The sequence below is a fragment of the Corvus kubaryi genome, unplaced genomic scaffold (genome assembly GCF_017639235.1).
Source record: "Corvus kubaryi isolate FWS band 111438036 unplaced genomic scaffold, C.kubaryi_AGA036_p1.0 split1-37296, whole genome shotgun sequence".
NCBI lineage: Eukaryota > Metazoa > Chordata > Aves > Passeriformes > Corvidae > Corvus > Corvus kubaryi.
In genome coordinates, this window is record NW_024582075.1 from 16,954,280 (window position 1) to 16,978,356 (window position 24,077).

The window sequence follows — 24,077 nt, forward strand, 5'->3', positions numbered from 1 at the left end:
TAAAAGGAACAGTTCAACTTAAATCTAATGAAGTGGAAAAATTCTAGTAATTACACTGAAAATACAAGCCAGATTCCCTAACTCATTCACGTTTTGGTTCTCTTATCTCCCTATAGCTTTTTGCATGTAATTAACAATTTTTAAAATTTCAGGGGTGTTCATAGCCACTAGGAGGGTTTTAAAACAGATTGTGTCACTTCTGCTCCCACAGACTGGCTCACACAATTGGTTTCATCTGCTTTTGTAGCTTTTGTAGCACAAGGTGTATGTTAATGGCATGAAGCCCAGTTGTGCAAAAAGCCACATGCCTGCAAGCAGCACGCACACACGTGTCAGCTGGCCAATGCCTGCAGAAGCAGAGCCACGGGCAGGGCAGTAACTCATACCTGTACTCTGTACAACAACTCCCACTGTCAGACAGCAATGAAGTGAAAGGCTGGTGTGGAGGAAGCCTGAGCATCTAGCTACACACAGCTACATAAGGCAGAAGAACAGTTTAACTTACCCTTATTTCTGAATTTACCTTTTCCTTATTTCTGCTGTGAAGCTTCTGGTTTCTAAACCATCAGTAGGCCCTTTTACTAGAACATTTACTTCATGGCTGTGCAAGTTGAGAACTGTTTTTCATGACAAGTAAGGTTTCCATATACATCAAAACAGTGTACATGTTCTTATTCTCCTGGGTAAACCCCAGGTTTGAACAAGTGTCTGGCCAGTCTCTAAGGTCAAGAAATTTTTATTAAAACAGACCTTTTCTTTGGTTAAAGGCCTAGGCAATAAGAGTTTCTGAGCAGGAGCTTAGTTGTGGCTAACTACAGCTTGTCACTCTTGTTTATTATAGGTGGTTATGAAAGGAAATAATTATAGGCAAGGCTTACTGGTGGGAAACAGTGTCTCAAAAGTTGCATCTCCTGGAAGGCTGGTGTCCTTAGAAATATAGACCTCAGTTTGTGTTAAAAAGGGTTTCTGTGATCTTTAAAACAAGAGCACAATTGGAGAAGGTCTCTTTATTGTCATGTCCAGGACCCCAATTTTGCAAGACTCAGGTCATACAATCCCTTTCATAAACTTACTGAGCTCTAGCTGTACCACTTTCACTGAAAAGCTTCTTCTCATCCTCCCTTCTCTAAAACTCTCAAGAAGTCTAATCTCTACAGTGCCTTTAGCATACAGCCACTTTATACCTTTGTCTCACTGCCACTTATTGTCTTCTAAACAATTCCTTTCCATCCTGGTAGACTGTTTCTCTAATAACCTAGGTGAGATAATTCGTTTAACAACAATCCTGTCTTCACTGCAGGCAGGCAAAATCCAAGGAGTACTCAAGTACTATAGAAGGGGCAGCGACAAAAAGGAAAACTCTGCAGGCTTGGAAATAGGAAGTTGAATTATCTGTTACAATTATAATTTGAAATAACAAATCCAGGAGCAAGTTATAAGTGTAGCCCAGAACTGCAGCTAAGTCATATATGCAGTGTGTTGCTGTTGCTGACAGAGTACCTGTCATGGGCAGAATGGAATCTTTGGACAAGGTTCATCAAGGAGCTCCTTCGTTTGAGTACAGAAAGGATACACATGCTTTCTAAACTCCTTCTCAGAGAGGAGTCTTGGTGTGCTAGATCCAATCCTAGCCCCAGACTTGGTCAACAGTTTATTACTTTATATTATACTTACTTCTTTATATTATGCTTTATAATTATTCCTGTGTAACTAAAGGATTACGTAGGTGTACTTGAGCCTTTATATGACTTCGTCCTGAACAATTAAGGAGGGCAAACCAAATATATTTATATAAATAAATGATTTCTTCAAATTTATTATAATGATGATGGTTAGACTAAAAGATCTTAATGAGAATTACTTGCTAGACAGTATGGGTAGCTGGAAGTGCTAGTATAGTGCACTATTTATTGAGGCAATATTGAATCAGTTATATTAAAGTTAGCAAAATAATAAGTAGATATTGATGTTCCCCACCTATACCAAGGACCATGGACACATCTCTTGCTTAGCCAAGATGACTAACCTTGAGGGCTGTTCCCACTCAAGGGAGGAATCTCCACATGCGCTCTGAGAAGGAATATGTTAGAAGATCCTACCATTACAAAGTGGGACTGGGCTTTTTTAGGATAAAGTGACTATCAGTCAAATGTCTCCAGGCTAGCTGTGTCAGGTCAGCAGCTTTAGATAAGTTACCAGTAGTATCACTGATTCCTTTATCAGGAACCTTGTATCACCGTAGACAGTTTGCCAGGAAACACTGTTTTTCCTCAGGATGTTTTAAGTTCAGAATTGATGAGTCAGGCTGGTTTCAGCATTCTGCAATAAGAAAAGCAGTGTGTGCCCGCCCTCTCCTCCATCTATCACTGAGAGCTTTTTCAAATAGGGTATTGTTCAAGCTGGCTTACCCCCACTCTAGCCAGAGCATTCTGTTACAGTACCCAAGGCATTTCAATTAACGAATGAAGATCAAAACATGCAGATCAACAAAAGATGCATGACTTATATCAAGACCCAGCACACAGCAGATGCATAGATGATGACCTTTGACTGGAGAAAATCCTTGGCTTTTTCTGCATGGTACTGGGATCCTGTCTGTCTAGTTGATTTTAGTAATCGCTATCTACCATTCTTCACAGCTTTCCATATTTGAGTCAAGAAACTTTTAGCTTCTGCCCATGAGCAATTCTCCTGTCAGGCCAAATTCACAGCTAAATCTCAATGTTTTAGATGGTAACCAGTCACCTGGAAGCGCTAAGAGTGTTACATTATACCAGTGCACAGTTTGGCTTCCAGAATAGTGGTGTCTGCAGTAGACTGGATAGGTTGGCAGTGACTAATGGAGCAGAGTTGGCTCATGCCCTGAACTGACTTCCACAGTATGTCTTGTTCTAGTCTGCCTTGGCTGAAGCAAGAAAATTCTTGGACTTTTTCCACCCTCATCTCTCCAGTCTGGGGTACAATTGTACAACTCAGGATTGTGGAAATCCTGGGAGTACCCAACCCAAGCAACTTCCTCCCAGTGGAGATTACCAGGGCTCTAACATTCTGTTATCTTGCAGCAATTGTCATATGCATTTTTAGTTTTGAAAAACTGAATGACTTTGTAGAAATGAAGTTTCAGACTTTTTATAAAGAACCCAAACAGTCCTTCATACACTCTAACATAGTGGCAATTCAAACAGTGGATTGAGTAGTCCCTTCTGAAGTTAAACTGTTAAACCTATGTTAAGAGAAGAAGGTATGGGACAGTAGAAATCATTCCAAGTCACAACATATACTAATCTTCATCTATCTCTGTGAAATTTCATTTAAATAAGCTTCACAAATGGGAATTCACCAGATTCTTCACCTCTTAGGTTTGCTGAATCAGATTCTGCACCTGGTTTTGAGCATTTAACTGGTCCAGAAGCAGGCTCTAACCTCTGACATCTTCCCCAGTATCTCAGCAAGGTCTGCCCTCTGTGGCTTGCATTTTACTTCACAACTGTTTAGGAGTGTAAGGTACATGCATGGCAAACATAGAGAAGATCAAAGACTTTGCATGGAGGTCTAAATATGTTGCTTCTGCTCAATAAATTTACAGATGTCTTGCTGTCTCAGTTTTCTTACCAGTCTGAGGCAGATCTATGGACTAGGACTGCAGTATTTTGGGGATGTACAGAAACATTACTCAGCAGTTATAGCTTCTTATATGGACTGGGAAGTTCTTCGAGCTCACAGTGCTTCATCTGACTTTTATCATTTTCACAAACATTCTATGTCCCACTTGAAAAAAAATTGTTGACCTTCTCCTGTTCCTTTTTCTCACCAGCAGCTTCTCCTTTCTCAGTGATTTTCTCAAGTTTATACATCTATTCACTGACAGCTAACCTCTGTTCTGCCAGGTTTGCATAGTTAAGACTGACAATTATCTATTTTATTTCTGTAAAGAGTATGTTCATCATATCACCTGAAAAAAGTTGATTTCATATACAAGTACTGTGTCCAGTAGCACAGAAATCCCCTTGCTAGCAATGTTGTGATTAGAACCCCAAACTTTGACTCGATAGATTCCCCACCTCACCAGAGAAAGCTCTGCCTTCACCAGCTGAGACTCAGGTAATCATCTCACCCTACTGCTTGACAAACATGTGTCTAAGGAATGAGCTTAAACCCACTCTTCAAATTTCTACTGCATCATTCCTTATGTAAAGTGGTTTCTAACACAGACTTTGCACGAAAGACATTTCACTTCTCACTTGGGGGAAAGCCCATTAAGGAAAGGTGCTTGTGAGTAAACAAACATTAGCTGCTGAAAAATGGCAGTGAAAATAAAATCAAAAGTGAACTCAACAGTTCTTTGAAGTCAGCTTTTAAAAATGTTTGCACAGTGCACTTACCTGTTCCAGCTACTTTTTACCATATGGCTGCATATTGAGTTTGAGTGAAGTATTACCAAGTACAGGCTATAAAAAAGTATCACAGAGCATACTTGACAATATGGTGAGGAAAACCAGGATATCTTGTTGAACCAGATGGTAGTCATTGATCTGGGGCTATACTTTCAGGCCACCTGTTCATCAGGGTATACAAAAAGCCAGATAATTACAAAGGATATGGAAGTTAATTTGAGCAGCAAGTTTACAGTCAAAGGTCCCTGGGTTAGAAGGTACTTCTGAGATCAGTTAGTTGATCCCCATCCCCACAGAAAAAAAAGACAAGCTTGAAGTTAGACTTATTCCTGTAGCAGCGACTCTTTACTGTATAGAGGTGGTTTGTAAATCCATTCTCTCTCACTGTTTTGTGAAGTAGGTAGATACTGGTTTTGGTGGCAAGCAGTATAGTTCTGTCAGATGAAAGAACAAATTCTGTAAGAAAAGATGACTGCAGTATTTCTTAAGAAAGAACAGGGGTTTCTTTCCCAAAATTCTGGAAGGCATTTCCAATGACTCCCATGGTCAGAATCAGCTGGTAGTTTTCTAGTATGCAGACTTAAGTCTTGTAAGGCATTTCAGCTGGGTCTTAGAAATACCTTTTCAACTTCAGTCTTTTTCCAGGGATATTAACATTCTTGATGTTAACTGTTGCTTTCAGATATGTCTATGCTAATGGGAATCAAGAAAATGGAATGGGTTTAAGCTGGTGCCGGTATGAAAGTGGACTTGGTACAAACAGCTGATCTTACTCTGCTCTATGCTCTTAATCACAGACCAAGCTGCAACTCACGGCTACTGAAAATGCTGCAGTTGTGGAAAAGATGAAATAAGCCTACTGTAAGCCCTTAAAATCTCTGGTAGATAGCAGAGATGAGGAATGAGCAGGAAGACTAACCAGCCAATTTGCCAGTTGTTCCTGTGCTAAAATGGCAAGTACCTCACTCATACAAAGTGAAGCAGGTCAGTGAATTGGAAAAGTAGGTTTTCCTTAGCCATACCAGAAAAATTAAAACAAATTTTTTCTCTCCTTGCTTGTGAAAAATGGTCATCATTAGAGTTCAGTGAACTATGTTTTAGATGACTATAAACCACCGAGTAGATTCTTTGCATGTGTTTTCACACAAACATTTCACCAACTTCAGTTGAACCCATACTTTTTCCAGTACACTAACATGCTATTGCTTATGACATGCACCTAGTTGAGACAAATATCAGGAGATGAATGGAGGCAGTACATATTAGAAAGAGTAACAGAATCTTCTTATGCAAGGTATCCTCTCTGCCACTCAAAAATACCAGGTGACAGTAAAAGTAAGTTTTAAAGTCAAACTCTAAAAACACCTAATAGTTTTATGGTCTAACAACATCAGCTCTTGACTCACTGTAAGCTTCAAAACTATAAAAAAATCAAACAAAAAGACAACAACAACACCAAACAAAAACCCCCAACAACCCAAATTTTAAAAAAAACCCAACAAACAAACCAAACAACAACAAAAAAAAAACCACAAAGAGAACACCCCAAACAAGCAGAACACAAACCCTTCAAACATTTTGCAGGCAGTATGCAAAAACTTGCTTCAGCTGTTTGGAGGTAACAGCATGTAAAACAGTAGGTGAAGCAGAAAGAACAGAGACTCATCACATCACACACATATCATATGCTCAATGGCTTACAGTAAAAAACAAGTCATGCATGAATTCATAGACATATATAGACTGGCCAAGCTGCTGACAAGCTAACTTTCACATGCTCAGATGTTACAGTCAGCTTCATAAGCATCCAGTGAGAGCTGGTGAAAACAGAAACTCGTGAACCAAAATACATTTCTAGGTATTCTTATAATTATTGCAGTAAACAGTGCTATTGTTCCATTCATAATAACATGGAGTGGACAGGGTATAGGAGTGTTGTGGAAAACTGAGCTACCTCTGCCTAGGGATGCCAGGTGAAACCTTTAAGTGTACAATCCAGTAAGAGGGAAAGCAGGGTAGTGTTTGCCATGCCTGTAAAATGGGCAGGAAATGTTACCCACACTTGTTCTATGCTGCCCACACCAAGACAGTATTTACTCAGCAGTATAAGATAATGACAGGATGACTTCCATTTCAGTAAGGAACAAGGATAACGACTGTAATCTAATTGCAAAGACTGCGATGTACTATTTATGTTCATTCACATAAATTCAGTTTTAATTACTTCCATTCCATTACTATGAGGAAAAAAGAAATAGAAAAAAGGCAAAATTAACTCTTTCTAGGAACACAATGAGTTAGATTTTCACCATGGCTGACAGAAGGGCTCACAGTTCTCAGCAGAGTACAAATCTGGAACAGACAGAAATTGCTTGACCTTATGCACTGACCCTTAAATATTGCTAAATGGTGCAAGCCAGGGCAGTTCCCAAACTCCTATTCCATATTAAGCTAAGCAATGCTTCAAGAAGCTGCCTCTGATTCTCTGACATCTGCCTGATTTGCCTTGTCAGCAAGGACATAGGACATAGCAAGCCTGGTGTGGATTTGTGTCAGTTGAATCCCATGGCTACAAATGGGTAATTAAAGGTGCAATACATAGATATTAAATTAGAGGTGATGTCAGAGACAGATTAGTTTTTCTCTTCCACAAGTAAAATCAATAGCAGTCCTGCTTTTTAAATCACCTGTCCTGGTGAAACAAGAGAGGTTGAATGCTGATGTTCTGTCTCGTAACAGCACTGTGGGTCTGCTTTTTGCTGGAAAGTGATGCTGGAGAAGCAGTTCCCATCCAAATTCAGAGCAAGTGCTATGAAAACACCTTAACTAACGGCACTCCTCTAAGACCAAGATCATGACAGGAGTAGCTTCCACGTGAACACCTTTCTTCAATCTTGTTACATCTATCTTAGTAGAAAACACTGCTTACCAAAGCCACTGGTCTTTCAAAATCATATGGCAGATCTTACCCAGTGCCCTTGTTTCACTATCTGATGACTACCTAAGAGGCAAAGTTGTTTCATTTTGGATGTTTTTCCAAATCTGGCATTCCATTATTAGGAAGTAAAGCAGCCTGACATGGAAAAGACTCACCTCTTCATCTGAACAAAGACAAAATTACTGTTTAAAAATAACTAGTGCAGAAATCTGTCTGAGCTTCATTTTCACTTTTGCTTCCAAATTCCTCCTAAAGAAAATTCTGTTGAATCATCAGTTCAAATTTGAAACGTCTCACTCTTGTGTAGCATAACATCACAGTCCATGGTTTTTTACCTTACTGTGGGGTTTTACGTAGACATGAAAATTCTCTTATGTGGCATAATGTTGATTTACTGGTGGTGTTGGGATTTTTTTTTTGTCTGTCCTTTGATATAATTTCAACCTCTTTTGCTCTTGTGACATGAAATATCCTCTAGATGTTACCATCATAGAGAGTACTTGTGGCAATTTCCAGCTTAATGTGTTAGAAAATTTGGAAATGGGATACAGGCATGTAATGATGTTTCCACCTGAAAGACGACTGACATAAGACAGCATTTACAGCTTTTATTCAAATTCCACAAGATATTTGAATGCAAGCACCATTCCTGAGACTGGAACAGTTAACAAAGCCATTCTTAAACAAAAATCCCTTGAGCAACAGTAAGTCCAAAAGTAAAGTGTATCAAAGGCACTCAGATGACCTCTTCACAGTCACAGTGGTAAACAGTGGTAAACCACATTTCATGACAGCATAGTTCTCAGTAACTTCAAGATAGAGTATCTGAGCAGGCATAGCTTTCCATCGTTGCAGTGCAAATACATCCCCATGAGTTCACTGTTTCACCAAGGCTAAAGTGCTGTAATTTTCTTTCAAATTCCCCAAAAACAGATAGAAGAAGTGCAAATTATGGCGTGTAGGATGAAGAATTTTCACAGACCCACAGTCCCACTGTCTCTTGAAGCTGTGACAGTTGACAAGTATAAAGCCTCAGTCTGAGAGTTAAAATCATCGCCTTAAAGAAAGAAAATGCCATTGTATTAGTTTAAAAATCTGCAGTGATTTAAGAAAATAAAAAGCCTGACTTTAACAACTGAGTGGTAAAGAGTAAAAGCTCTGTCTTCATTTTATGCAAGTCTTCAGGGTCATGCTGAAGTTACAGTGGCTCCTTAAATCTGTCATGATTTACAAGAAAATCCTATTGCAATCTTTTCAGAAGAAAGAATTATCTCCTTTATCTGTAGTCCAAATTCTGAATTTTCTGTTACAGCAAAGATATCACTCACTTTCAGCCATATACATGAAATAACAAAACTGAAATCTGTTTAGAAAGCATCCATGGGAATGATTGTCAGTAAATCTACGCATGTGATTAAAAGCGTGCAGAACTGGGACTTCTCTGATGAGTTCAAATGTCCTGTATATTCAGTTCTGATACAGCTTGAGCTGTTAGTTAAAACTGGTAACCTTAACAATCCTTGTTCCTGTAACTAGGACTGTATGGGTCATTTCCAAGGCACTGTGGTAAAGTATCTGTGGCTTTTATGCTTCAACTACCTACTCATCATGGAAAAAAGGTTCTTTCCAGTGTTTCTTAAAAATATATGATGCTGAGAAATATAAATATTTGTCATCTGACTTACTGCATGTTGCACAAAGTTTTTTTGTCATTAAAATGAAGAAGTAAAACCACAAAGAGCAGCCTCGTCTCCTTTAATTTCTTCATTTCACTAAGTGCACAGAGGAGGCTATGGCCTACAAAGTGGAAAAATTCTACAAAAGTAATACAAAAAGCCAGGGGAAGCCAAGCTATGCTCAGACAATGTGCACTGGAATTATGTCCGGACACGCACTAACGCTGTCCTCCAGAATTCTGCGTGCCTTGAGCTTGTGTTCATTAGTGCATGGCATGATGCCACTAAAGTTTCACACTGTCATATGAAAAATAAGAATGAGACTTTGACTACAGCAAGATTTCTGGAATGTGAAAGTGATTTCTGAAAGTGTTATTTTAACTGTAATATCTACTGTTGGTAGTGGATCGAACAGTTACAGTTAAGATGCAAACAAGACAATCCGAGGTGATTTGGAAATCAATGAATTCATGCCCTCTTCATCCAATCTCGGAATTTTTACCTACAAAATTTATTTTTGAAGCTGGTGACTTCTTAATGAGAAACATGGGTAGATTCTCAAATAAATCCTGTCCTTGGAAAAGCCCTGAGTTGTCTCTGTGTTCAAAAATTGATACATATTGTTTCTTCAGGCTGCTTGGTCAGCTGCATCACAGTTTTACTCCATTTGTGCTCCTTGGCAGCCTCAGGACTGACCTCAATTTGCTGTGTGAGGGTCTTCTTGGACACCAAGGAATTATGGCTGAACCAAATACCTCTGTACCTAACACTGGCCACAGCCTCTCTCCTCACAGTGCATTAACCTGTCAAACTTTTATCTATAGGTACAAAAACTGATCTATATAAGTAGGTGTATTAAGATGTTTCTTGTCATATTGATTTATAGTTTTCTATGGTGGTATCTTTTTTTTTTCAGTTCAATTTTTGTACAAAACAGTTAGGTGCATCCTGGCAGTGTTTTAGGTATTACCTTCCCTCTGAAATGTAAAAATTCCTGGATGTCTAGGCAAGTCAGATGCTCATAAGATGAGAAGCAGCCCAGGAGATGATATAATATTACAGATAAATGAGGTATCATTTTATTTGTTGTTAAAACCTGTAGTCTGATCCAAAAGTATAACAGATTATTGCCACAAAAATATTGATGCTTTCCAAAACAACCAATTTTCTATGAGTATCCTTCTCAGACAAGACCACTAGAACTCCAGTTAGTATACAGAGGTGTGCGCTGAGCTATGTATGCAAGCTGCTGATACCTCAGTGAAAGGGAACCAGTATTTATAATTTTTTACATTGCCTAGAAGAAATTCAAAGCTTTAGAAACTGCATTTTTAAAAAACTCTTGAAAAAGTGAATTTAAACTCAAAACTACCCTCTATTTTTATGTAACATTCTTTAGGTTGAAATCTACATATTTTTTCAGATTTTAGATGTAAGAAAGAAAAATCTGTAGATGTAAATTTAGAAAATTGCATATGAGTTACTGTTCTCATCTTTCACATTAGGGTTCAGTTTTCTTTTCCCGTCTGTTAAAGTAGAAATTTAGCTTAAACATTTCTAGATTTGAAAGAAACAATACAATTCAATAAACCTGTAGATCAAACTGAGCTGTAAGCACAATTAAGTTTATTCTTAAATCATACCAAATAAATAAACTTCTCTATGTTTCTTTTCTTTTACAAAATTTGAATCAAATTCTGAAGTCATAAAGTTAAGACTGTCCTTTCATGACTATAAATACATTTGTCTGGTTTACTGGAGTCTGTTAATTTGCAAGGAAATACTAGAATAATAGTCCATATGCTTTATGACTTTTGCACTACTGCACATGCAAACAAGGAAAGAAACACCATGATAGTCCTGTATTGCACATCATTTTAGTTATAGAGTCCTAATGGAGTTGAAAAATAAAAATTCTGTGTAATATGCTGTAGCTACAATGTCTTTGTAGCTATGAAAAAAACACCATTCAAACAATGCTTTTACAGTCATCTTTACCCAAGGCAAAGTTTGTTCTCTATACAGAATACTAACCAGGCAGTTTTAAAAATGTGTCTTTCCATATACCTTGTCTCACATAGGTAACAGAATGAGGAAAATAAAACCCAACTCAAGTGATCCAACATCTCATTTTCTATCATCTTGTCATCTAGAAATAAAATGTGACCAAAGTCACACAAGAGTGCCTAGAGTTACTAAAATTTCCTAAAGATTGTTCACGGGAAAAAAATAAAATAGTGAAAAGTGTCACCATCTGAAGTAAAATGTACCTTTTTTGGCTTGCCCATTCTTGAATGTTTTTCTCTTCTGAAATATTATTAGTGCACAGAGAAGGACAGCTACAATCACACTTGTGGGGATGATAAATGAGATCAGGAGTTTTTTTCCACTATACTGTGTACTCATTAAAGCTGTCAAAAACATGAAAGGAAAGTAAATGTATAACTTACAAAACAGGCATTTTTTATCAAGTTATTGGTTCTGTTTCTCCAAAGTCTTGCTCTGACTGAACAAAGGATTTTTAAAATTTATCAACGTGTTTTACACCCATTTTATGAATATTTTGTTCTGAAATATTACTGTAAAAAGCCCTACAAAAAACCAGTGAAATCTCTCATTTGTATAACATTTGAGTCTGGCACCATTCTCTTGGCATCTGCCTTTGAAATATTTATATATATTGATGAAACCCCCTCTCAGTCTTCTCTTCTCCACACTAAACAGGCCCAGCTCCCAGTGTCTCCTTATAAGAGAGATGCTCCAGACCCCTCATCATCCTCATGGCCTCTGCTGAACCCTCTGCAGTACCTCCTTCTCTCTCGTGTCCTGATGAGCCCAGAACTGGACACAGCACTCCACATGTGGCCTCACCAGCGCTGAGTAGAGGGGCAGAATCACCTCCCTCAACCTGCTGACAATGCTCTTCCTAATGCACCCCAGGCTACCATTGGCTTTCTTGGCTGGTTCATGGAGAGCTTTTTGTTCACCAGGACTCCCAGCTCCTTCTCTGCAGAACCACTTCAGAGCAGATCAGCCCCCACCCTGTGCTGGCACTTGAGGTAATTCCTCCCCAGGTGCAGGACTTACACCCCGTTGAACCTCATTAGGTTTCTCTTTGCCCAACCCTCCAGCCAGTCAATGGAATGGCACCACAGCCTTCAGGTGGATCAGCCACTCACCCCAGATTAGCGTCACCACAAAACTGTGGAGGGTGCATTTGATTCCTTTGTCCAGGTTGTTGATAAAAAAATTGAATAAGCCTGGACCCAGTACTGATCCTTTGGGAATGCCACTGAGAGCAGGCCTCCGACTAGATTCTATTCCTCTGATCACGACCCTCTGTCATTCAACCAGTTCTTGATCCTATTCATCTAACCCACATTTCCTGAGCTTACCTGTGAGAATGCTATGGGCAACAGTGTTAAAAGCCTTGCTGAAGTCAAGTAGACAACTAGATAGAACAATTAATTAGGAGTCTATCAGGGAAGACACCCAAGCAGGTGAAAAAATTCCCTCTGTACTGGCAGGAAAATAATGAAAGCTACCCTAAAATTAAAATATATAGAAAAATACAGACTGGTTTGTTGGAGTGGAACAACACACAGCTAGCTGTGACTTCAAAGACATAAATCATACTGATTTGGGAAATGGTTAATTTCCCAATAATCAATATTACACTGATTTCTAGAACTGAACTCCAGTGGTGGACCATAGCAGATGATGTATGTGTGAACACTCTGTCATGTACAAGTTCGAGGTCATACGAACCTGAAGTGGAAACGTGAGCTGAAGTTTCTGCATTCAGTTCTTTATTCCAGAAGACACAGGTGTAGTTCTCACTCATATTTGGTTTGAATGTCAGGATGCTGGTGACATTGTAGAGGCCGTCTGCAGTCAGTGTATAGGTGGTATTGGCAGATCCACTAAGATTGAAATTCTCATTTTGCCAGAAAACCTCTGCCAGAGGAAAGCCTTCTGACTGGCACATAAAAACAAACTTGTCTTCACTTGGTATTCTCATTACTTGAGTGTTTATTCTCTTGTAAGGTGCTGCATAAGAAGTTGTTGAGTGAAATTGTTGTATGCAACAATAGTCATTTTCCCGCTTCACTTTCCCTGCTTCCCTTTAATACCATGTATTGTCTCTGGCTATATCTGTGGGACACTTATTTAAAATGATGAAGGATGTTTTGTAGAACAATGCAAAATTGATTATTCAATCCTTATCATGCCTACAGCAACAGAACACACTCCAGTACTTTACACAGGGCAGAAGTTGACACTAAATTTGTAATTTATCAAGACAGAGGAGACAAGTGGAGCCTTATGGGACTCTTATTTTCACTTTTTGAATATGCCAGTTCAAGAAAGGCTAATTTTCATGTTTGTTCTTCCATAGCTTATAAACAGTGTAATATTTTCATCATAGTGGTATACAATCGACTTTTCAGTTGGAACCAATGTAGGTCTTAAGAATGTCTGTGTCCATTTTTACATTTGATAAAGGTTGCTATTTAAATGTCTGGGTGGGAAATGAGTGCTGCCTTGTATCACATAGGCATGCAATTAGTGGGAAATACCAGAAGTCTTGCAAAGGTCTGGTCTGTCATGCTCTCCAGTAGCATACACCTTTACTGCTATTTGGCTTTGATGAACACAGAAAATCACATGTCTTGCTCTGGGAGGTGCAATCACTTGGGGAATTCCCAGCCACGTGGGTAGTTGCAGCAGGGTTCATAAGGCTATCAAAGCACCTCTGAGAAACTTTTGGGAATGACTAGAGGTGGCCCAAAAAAGCAGGGGATTAAATGAGAGGAGGGAGGTGGTGGCACCGGAGAAGAGTAGAAAGAAGAAGAAAGGAAGAAGGATGGAAGGAGAACAGATGCTGTCCCTCTCTGGCACTGGGTGCTTCTGGAGGAGCTCAGTTGTTGAACCAAAGGCTAGCCAGCACTAAGACAACGGCTTTGGTTCAGGTGGGGGCTAAGTACAAGGTCTTGGTGAGACAATTAACAAAAATTCTTTCAGATTAATCAATTTCTACAAGCTTGTAGGAATTTAGTAGAGACATACATTAAATTTAACCACTCACCTTTTACTTCCAAAGCAATGTACTTATAGTCCACGCCCTGGTAGTCAATGAGACAAAGGTATGATCCTGCATCTGTGACCTTCACATTGGTGATCTGAAGGATGGCTCGTCCCAGCTTCAGTTCACTGTGCAGAAGTGATGCTCTTCCTATGTAATCAGGATGTTGGGATGGAGGGAATGCCTTCCCATTGCGGAATGTGTACACCTCTTTTGATTTCAACCAGCCCTGCCTTTTCTGCTCCCAAACAACAGTCAGGAGTCCTAGATCTATTGAGCCATTCACAGGGAATCTGCATTCCATGGTCACATTGCTCCCATACTCTGCAGTGTAGAGCTGTTGAGGAACTTCAACTGTAAATAAAGCTACATGAGGAAAACAGAACAGTTTTGTTTGTTTCATTAAAATATGTTCTGATTTTCTTTAAATTTGGGCAAAACTGTGTCAGATAGTATACAGATAGTGTACTGTATACAGTGTTTGACTAAACATCTTAAGCATTTTTTGTTCATATTCACACTAATATTTTTACCATATAGTAATTATAGCTAATCATCTACATTCTGTATTGATTACAGAATGTGAAAGATGAGGGCAAAATGAGCAAGCTTTTTTTTTTTTTTCACATTTTATTAATAACTTAGGGCTCGGCTGGTGGTTAAACAGGGACCATTTTTATGAAACTATGATATGGTCTCTTACATGTCCTAAGGTTGTAGTAAAAGCAACCATTAATTGTGAAAATTGTAAATCTAATTTCACTATCTTTTACAAAAAGAAATGCCAGTGTAATTTCCTGTGAAACAGAGCTGCACTGGATAAACATGTAAAGCTCACAATTGCTATGTAGCAATTACAGTCTCCACAAACCTGGAGCCATGTGAATATCATTTGATCCCATGCATTTTCTCAGATACATGCAGTAGTATTACAGAAAATACATCAAAATAATCTTAGCCACTCACTCAATCTGAAATTAATATTGTTATGAATAGTTTGCCACTTTAAAGTGTACTTTATATGGCAGAGTTAATTATAATACCTCATTCAATATAACTTGTTACTGCTTTCCATATTGGATGTACCATATATTGGTAGACTTAATTCAGGAGCACTTGGAAGTGTTGGTAGGGACATTCCAAAGAGAAGTCCATGCAACTCTTCATGCATTCGTTTTATTATACGTGTCTCTGAAATACTAACTAGGAAACCGTAGCATTGCTAGATTCCCTTTAGCAATGTTTATTTATTCGCTCTAATACAACTGTAACGAGGAAAGAAATTATGTGAAAATGTGCCAAGCTCCTTCTGAGTTTTAGCCAAGCTGCTTCTGCTACAGGCATGGACAGGGGAACACAAGTGATTTTACTTCTCCCCGTCTCACTCAGAGGTTGCTCTGTTTCCCAGTGAGTGTGGGTTGCTTTGGTCATCCTCCTTCTCAAGCCATGCTTGCTGATGCTGGACATCTCAGCTGCCAATACAAGATATGTTAAAGAAGCCTGACTGGAAAGTGGCGGACACCTGTCCTGTGCTCAGTCAGTGCCAGTGTCTTCCGTGAGATGGAGAGCAGAGGCTCCAGACATTACTACCATTCATGCTAGTACTGCTGGAGGTGCAGAAGCCCACAGGCTAAGGGCTGCGTTATGTTCTGCTGGTGGATCTGAAAGGCCTAGTTTCTGTCTTACCTGAAACCCTGGAGAGCTGTGTTTCCAGCAACAGCACTGTGAGGATCTGGAACATTTTCTCAGAGATCTGAAATAAAAGTAGGATTGCATTAGAACTTGCAATCTTCTACTGAGGCAGATCAGAGCCGTGCTAGCCTTTAAAATCCATCACAGATCATAAACAGCAAAAATAGAAACATACACTAGGCTACCAGCAGAAACAAGGAAAATCCTTATTGGAACAACATATGCACACACAAAGAATATGAACCAATAGCAACAAAACAGTGGCAATCAAGGGAAATAAAACATTTCCGCAACTTCACTCATGACATTTTCAGGATCTGTAGTTTGCAGGCAGTTTTAAATAGTCTGACAGGGAAATGCTTTTGCATTTTTTACTCCCCACGTACAGTCAATTGCAATTGACTTTTTCCGTGCAGGAGAGAGTCATGAACAAACACAAGCAGATTTTTTAACTGTCTGCACTAACACCTGATCTAGTTTACTAGATTTTTAACCCTGCTTTTGTTTCAACTGTGCTTTGCATGGGTTTTTTTGCAGGTTCTTATTGCCTTAAACCTAAAGACCAGGAAATACCTGGAACAAATTGTGAGGCAGTGGAAATCTCAGGATGAGTAAATTAATTTTTGCTTCAGAAAGGATTAGAATGAAGACTTACTGCTACTAATTCTTTCACTTTACATATGACAGTGTCTAAGATGTACAAATTGCCTTGTATCACTGATTGTAAACCAACAGCCCTGGAATAATGCAAAAGGAGTAAGTACAGTTCTTGAGTGAGTATATTTGTGTTCCAGTTGCAAGCAAACTATTGAATATTTTTCATACTATTGTGTACAGGTCAACATAACTAAAAAGATAAAAAACCCCAAACAAACAGCAAAGAAATACCAGGGGTAAAATTTATAACAAAACTAGTGAGATAATAGAAAAAAAGAAAGAGTTACTTTGAATAAAGCTTGCTGACATGCAGTTTAATCTGAAAAAAAAAAAAAGTAGTGAATAAGATCCAGAAATAAGCTACAAGGAACTAAAGAAGAGAAGGAGCAATTTTAGACTTCCCCAGAGCTAGACTTACTGGAGGAGGGGTTTAATTTTACTTCCCTATTCTTTTGTGGGCTCAGCTTGAAACATTCTGGTTCCAAATTTCTCAGGTGCTGAGTTCTTTCATTGTTTCTACCCTTGAGCTTTCAGTATCTTGGAAAGGGAGGCTCGAAATTCAGCAAATTAGCAGCCAAAATTATGGGACTTTTTCTGGAAATTTAGACTTTAATCATGTGATGTCACAAAAGTTTATGAACAAACTACTTTAAGCAGACTTATTACATGTAAATGAAAGCTAGTTACCTTTATCAGAGGACTGACTGAGCCCATCACTACTTGATGCATGATGAGACATAATTACTTTGGCTGTGGGAGAAAGGAGCTAATAAATGTTATCAGTAGCACTATTTTCCAGATGCAGAAGTAAAGGCGGTTAGTATTTACCATCCTCAATCTCCTGCTATGCTGACTTCTCCACACAGTTTACCTAGGATCAGGTGGACATAAGGGGAAGAAGTGAATGAAGAACGGAACAATATTTCACATCAAGGTTTAGGTCCCTGGATTAACTTTATGTGAGACATTTTAGGGATTCTGCTCTCTTTTTGTAGTTCAGAGTACATGCAGGGCATGTCTATTTTATAATGTAGAGGATAGGATTTTTAAAATTATGCATATTGTGGATACAAAAATGCTGCTAGCAAGAATTTTCTTGCTATTTTCTAAGTCCATGAGAGACTTTTCTATCTCACGGAAGATAGTAGCAGAGTTCTGTAAACAATGAAACACCTGCAAACTTGAGAAGCCTTGTTTATACTATAGTAGAAAAATATTTTGACAATGATCCTTGTCCAATTAGACTATGAAGAAAAAGTCTATAAAAGTGTTTGTAGAATGATTAAATCAATCAATCTTGCTGCACAATTCCTGCTTGCTGGGTCTTCTCTCCTCCTCCCTGTGGCTGCAGGACACATAATATACCCTAGGGCATTTCAATACATATTACTGAGAGTAAGAATAAGATACACAATCAAAGCCCCAGCAGATTGAAATCATGATTATTAAATACCAAGTAAGAGTAAATCCTGCCTGACCAGAGGGATTAGCATTTGAAAAGCATTTGAAAAGCATTACACATACATAATATGTGTATATAAATGCACAAAAGAACCCAAATATGAGAACATTTTCACGTGTGATACTGAAAGCAGTCATGGAATGCTTGTGGAAATCAGGAAGGATCTGTATTAGAAAGATCAAAGATCTATTAACAGATATATGTATTAGAAGGATCAAGGATCTGTCAGCAAGGATCTGTATTAGAAGGTGTCCTTCTTTATTTCCATGATCTCACTAGCAGACATCATGTTGTGCAACCTCAGTGCAATCTACCCATGCAACTTCATCATGTGACTCTGACACACTTCCATACAGAAGCACCAGCATGTGGAAGGTGATTTCTTCTGAGCTTGCACTACTAACCATTCATGCTGTTACAGAATAGCCCTCATGTTCTTGCTGCTTTTCATAAAACATATATCATGCCCTGTTCTGCAGTAGTCCTTTTACACAACTATCCTAACTTCTCCTAAGCTTATGCACAGCACTGTCTTTTGTTCTTTTCCTTTAGGCAAAAGGCCATTTCTAAAATGTATTCATCATATATCTGCTACAAATTCGTAGGTATTAAACAAGGAATGCTGGGCGGTAAAATTCAGCACTTAATGGTTCTTGCAGCAAAGTGAGGAGATGAAAATACACATCTGAGAACGGTAAGAAGTAGCATAACATTTCAACAGCAATTCAGATCCAGTCACTAAATTAATTTCCCAGACCAACCTGCAGGAGAAAAAGCAAGTTACCACACAGTACTGTGTGATTATGAGTAAAGCTGAAAAAAACTTGGAGAATTGAGGTGGTGAAAAGCATCACATCAAACATCTCAAGATCATAATGGCTTTTTATGAGTTGTAATATTTTCAATGAAGATGTAGGGCCCAAGACTAAAAATCTGAATGGTAACAATGAAAACAAAAGTATGATGATGAACAGGGAAAAGGAGGAATATAATCTTGTCTTTTTATACCACTTTTTTGCTTTACTGGAAGTACAAAGTTGAAACCTGTACTTGACTTCATTGGCCCACAGGTAACATATTCTGGTAAGTTCTCTTAGTGAATGCTGAGTGAAATCCAGACACCAATGATAATAATTTGCTAAAGATCAAAATGATACTAAGTATTGTTTTTCTCCTCTTGATTCATTCAGTTGATCGTGCCTGTGACTCTAGTCCTGGCCCCAGCTCACATATCCAGAGGGATTATAACACTTGTCTCAAAAAAGGGGTAATTTTTGACCAATGAAATGCCTTATTTCACATAAAATCTTGAATGATTTTCCAAAATCCTTCTTGTAAGAAGTGAGAAGGATATTTCTTGTTCCCTTGGAAAATTTAGACAAGCTGTACAAGCTGTATGCTCCATGCAACAATATTATTCCATTTTCAACATAATGTATAGGCTTCTACAGACAGAAGTGAAAAGGTGTTTATCTTGACAAAGCTGGATGTTATAAGGACACTCTCAGGAACTGAAACCAGTGACAAAATATAAATTTCAAACTGCAACATGCTTAAGCCATGGAGCTCTTGAGCAAAAGCTAGGATAGTTTTGACCTCTTTGGTATGTGTTTATTGTTATGGCTACTGGATCTTATTTTCAGAAAACACTCATGTGAACCACAATGAGGTTGGCACCAATCTAGTCATGAGAGTTAGGATTGGTTTGGCCTCAGTTAGTGACAACTCTCACAATGCTCATAATATTAAGTTTACAAGAAGTTTGTTAAGCAAAGGATCATGAAGATCACAGAGTATTTTGCAATCTACTCCTTTCTAACAAAGATTGAAACTCACATATGAATAATGTAAATTAAATCCTATTCCTTTCCTCCATGAAAGATCATAATGCTTTTCTTAAGTAAAAGGAGCATCTTAGTATAAGATTCTCTGGAACTACCTTTGGTTAGTACCCTTGCTATGATTGCTCCTGCACATGGCAGGGGGGTTGGAGTAGATTGCCTTTAAAGGTTCCTTCCAACTCAAATAATTCTATGGTTCAATAGGTCTATGATTATTCTCAACACAAGTTTAACAAAGGATCCTGAACAAAATCCTTGTGCTGTCCACTAAACAAAACAACCAGAGGCACAGTCACTGCTTCAGGAACATTCTAGTCTAATAAATCATGGAAAGCCCTTTCCTGGAAACATTGTTTCAGCTATTAAAATATTTGTATTCCAGAAAATTGATGATTTAGAACAGTAAACACATTTAGTGTCTACATAATGAAAGTTAGCAGCATTAAGCAAGCAGAGTTTTGTAGAGCGATAATTTCCACTAGAATAATCAGAACAGCTGGAAAAGGTAAAAAAGCTTTCAAGCACACCAACTTTCCTCCAGGTTTAAAGCAGAAGTCAAATCAACACAGAAGTTCACAATAATCACTCAAATTTCATTCTGGAAGATCAAAGGATTAAAGGACTGAGGAAAGGATATTTGGTCCTTTTAAAGTTCAATGGCTATTTAGTATTGTATTTCCCTGCAGACCAAGGTATCTCATTGGCAGCACTTATGATATGATCATGCTAGGTATAATACAGGTGTTCTTACAATGTAGAAGGAAGTAGGGACATTGAACTCCAGGACTGGGAGCTGGGAGGATGGAAATGTCACCAGGCTGGCCAGCTGGCCTGTGTTTGCCTCCACACGATCTGTCATGTACACTTTAGCAAACAAGGTCTTGCAAGTGGTCTTGTATCCTGAGACATCCTGAGCTGGTAGGATTTGTTATGGATTTGAAACACCAATATTGCAATTGATCTGTTCACTCCTACATTCAAAGTTTTTGCTCTGCTGCTGACAAACTCTGCAACATTACTGAGCTGAGATCAGCTCCAACCATGCTTTTCCTAATCCCTCTCCTACACTCTCTGTTTTATTGTACTGCAAAGCTAGAACCTGTACTAAGCACAGCACAGTGCCTTCTATAAATACTCCAAAATGACAAACTCATCTTAATCAAAAGCAATCAAGCTGTGTTTATGTGGCATCTGACTTGGCTCCATTTGACTCTTCCTGCATGGAAGGGAGTTTTATGCTCACTTAGTTAGAAAAGAGACTATCTTCTCATGCACCTACATACACAGCAAAAGATTATATGGTCCCAGTCACTGTTTGTTTTGTCTTTTTCTGTTATGGAAACTCCCTTGCCTTCTGTGCATTTTGCAAAGCTTTTTCTCAAAAGCTTTGTTCCAAGACTCTTACGTGTGCAGAAAGACACAACTTTTTGATATCTTCATGAAATGGCTAAACTGATTTTACTTTCAATGTAGGATCCAGTTTAAAGAAAAGAAACAAAACAAAAAATTAAAGAAAAAAAGGTTTAAAATCCTAGGTCAGAAAATAAACAACAAAATAAAAGAAAAGACAGCATTAGATCCTCATACAAACTACAGCTGTTTTATATCTCACCATCAGAAAGAAGGTACTTTGTTTCCATTTCGGGAATTTCATAAAAAAACCTAACCATGCATATTAAAATTTGTTCCAAGTCCATTTCTCCAGCCTGTCTCTGTGTATTGTGTGGACATAATCTCTTGCTCTCATTCTCTCAAACCCACCTTATCCACCTTATCTCACCTGTTGTTCTTCCTCCTATTGCAGTCCCTTGTCCCCTCACCACACAGGCAATTTATTGTTGGGACCATTGCTTTGCTCCTGATCACCTGTGACAGCCTATTTGCATCATTTCAGTCTGCTCTCCCTCTCACTTCATCTTTCAGGTGAAGAGATATAATTTCTCACTTCCTCCTTTGCTCACGCTATCTGTGAATTCTCACTTTCCTTGCACTGTTTAACTGTCACCTGTTGTATATTTTCCACTGTCAGGTTTTTTGTCCTATGACAAATATAATCATTCTAATACAGCCACTTTTTTTCCCTTTTTTAAAAAAATTGATACTAGGATACAATTGGGATGAAATTTTGTTACATTTAAAATTCAATTCTGTATTCCACAGAACCTTTCAGAACCTTTCAACTCTTAGCAGCATTGCTGAATACAGGGTAACATTCTGGCATGATACAATGAAAATTTTCTTTCATATCTCCAGCTTCTACACAAAGCAAGACTTCTCAGAGAGGCACAAGAACTTCTCTTCTTCATAGCCTGTGCTCTTTCTGGGATGCAGAAGGAGAAAGTCTCCAGACTTGCTGAACCATCAAAGCAATACATTGTGGGCAGATAGTGGGTTAATAACAACTAAAAGAAAGTAAAGAGGAATAGACAGATACAAATATATACAGCAGTTTTTTTCCCCATTCAAATCTTCCCTGAAATGCAGGATAAAATATTTACTAACAGCTACATCCTCATGCATAAACTGAAGAGGCTCACCAGCACCACTCCTCTGCCTTTGCCTATGACAGAGGATAGAGTTGCAAGACAGGTTCAGCTTCTAAAACTATCAGGACTAGAAGTTATATGGACCTGTGTTTTAGGATCTGGAACTTATCCAGTCTTTCGTTCAGAATCAGAGTCTATATCCCAGTAATAATTTGAAAAAAAACTTAAGTAAAACTTAAGAATCTAGGAAAAAATCTGCAATTCATCAGTCAGAAATACAGGAAACATCAACTGGCATTTTATCAGTGTTATACTCACATTAGATCTTTATGCAGGTCATTGCAATCTGATTCATGTAACAGCAAAGATATTCAAAGCTCTATCCTATTTGCACCACAGTAGAAACTACCCAGCTCTTGTGACAGTCTATAACATGCACCAATAGCACAGCTTGTAGGCTGATCTTATTCAGGCTCTATGTCACAAAAAACTGACTATGTTGAAAGGATGTTTCTTAGGATGTTGTTAGCAGTTTCAGTTTCATGCTGAATGTATGCTGAGCTCAGTTCTCTGCATTGCTGAGAATGTGCATCCAAAAAAATTATACAAAGCATTCTGTAAAATATATATGGTCCAATTCTGCTTTTGATTATACCCATGATTTTTCACTGGGTTTATAACCATTTAGAGCAGTGTACAGCATTGGCATCTAAACTTGCTTACTAGGACTGTTTGCCATTCATGAAACTATCAAGTTACATTTTCTTAGTTTTCATCAGATTAATATTACAAGAATTCATCAAGCAGTTACCTAATATTTGCAGAACCCATTTCTTCTTAATTTTCATCTAAATTGATGTTATTAAAAAAAAAATCACCATGAGGCTAATCAAATACTCCAGAGAGGTTGTGAATCTCCATCCTTACAAATACACCAAACTTTGATGTCACTACTTTGAGTGGAAGATTGGATTAGGTGACTGACAGATCCTGTTTCCAATTCAAAAGTATTGTGTTCTATCAAACAGCTTTATCAAGGGAGAGACATAAAAGAGAAAGAGTTTCCTCCCAGGTTTCAAGGATGCATTTGTGCTACAGGTGGACACATACACTCTTTTGTCTCCTGTTAGATTCTCACTGCTTGGGAGAATTGTGTTCTACCTCAACATGAAAAATGATTGTGGCTTTACTCCTGTGAATCCTATCTGGTTTGGGATGATGTATGATGATTGCCTGCCTCACAGTTCCAGACTGATTTAGACCATGAAATCATGTCTCCTGCTGTCTAGTACAGAGCAAACTAGTTCAACAAAACCACTGTTACATTATTTTATTTTTTCTCAGTAAGCTTATCATGCGTAGCCCTGTCACACAAAGTAATTCATGGGTAGTCTCACATTTTCTCAGAAAAGCCCCAATGATTTCTTTGGCAGAAGTCAATGATTTGGATGACAGAAAAGAAACACCAAAGTTACTTCACAGGCACCATCACTGTCTTCTACTCATTCTGAGCCTGTCTTGCCTACAGTATGTTTCCTTCATGTGTTCCCATTTTGGAACAGGGAGATAGCTCCGTGAAATTGCCCAAGAGTGACTTGCCTTAGGCATCACATGAACCCAGTAGTATCTGACTTGCCTGGGACAAATTATATATTTGCAGGACCAGAGAAATACGGAGAGAGAGACAGGGAATCTGGGAGAAGATGCTGAAAAATCAGAAGTCCTACTGTTAACATCTGCAAAAGCAGAAATTCCACTGTTAACATCTTTGTTGTTTTCCGGGACAGCCCAAGCTTGAATAATGCACCATTGGTACTTTTTTGGCCAAAGGGGAAAAGGGACACA

General features: G+C 38.4%; 1 protein-coding gene across 1 annotated transcript; it reads right to left on the reverse strand.

Moving 5' to 3' along the window:
- Positions 1–7,926: 7,926 nt before the first annotated feature.
- On the reverse strand, positions 7,927–22,707 carry LOC121657400 (programmed cell death 1 ligand 2-like). The gene is made up of 6 exons (XM_042013088.1): positions 22,551–22,707; positions 15,781–15,847; positions 14,098–14,460; positions 12,777–13,058; positions 11,279–11,419; positions 7,927–8,389 (listed from the first exon to the last, which is right to left on the reverse strand). The coding sequence occupies exons 2-6, from the start codon at positions 15,833–15,835 to the stop codon at positions 8,307–8,309; spliced, it is 924 nt and encodes a 307-aa protein (XP_041869022.1). The 5' UTR covers positions 15,836–15,847; positions 22,551–22,707; the 3' UTR covers positions 7,927–8,306.
- Positions 22,708–24,077: the final 1,370 nt, after the last annotated feature.

What these genes read in the sequence shown, in the direction of transcription:
- LOC121657400 (XM_042013088.1), bottom strand. Translation starts at nt 15,835, where the DNA reads ATGTTCCAGATCCTCACAGTGCTGTTGCTGGAAACACAGCTCTCCAGG. An exon ending in CATTGCTTTGGAAGTAAAAG is followed by an intron (nt 13,059 to 14,097) that starts GTGAGTGGTTAA and finishes CTTCTTATGCAG; the next exon opens with CACCTTACAAGAGAATAAAC. An exon ending in GAATGGGCAAGCCAAAAAAG is followed by an intron (nt 8,390 to 11,278) that starts GTACATTTTACT and finishes TCTTTCTTTAAG; the next exon opens with GCGATGATTTTAACTCTCAG.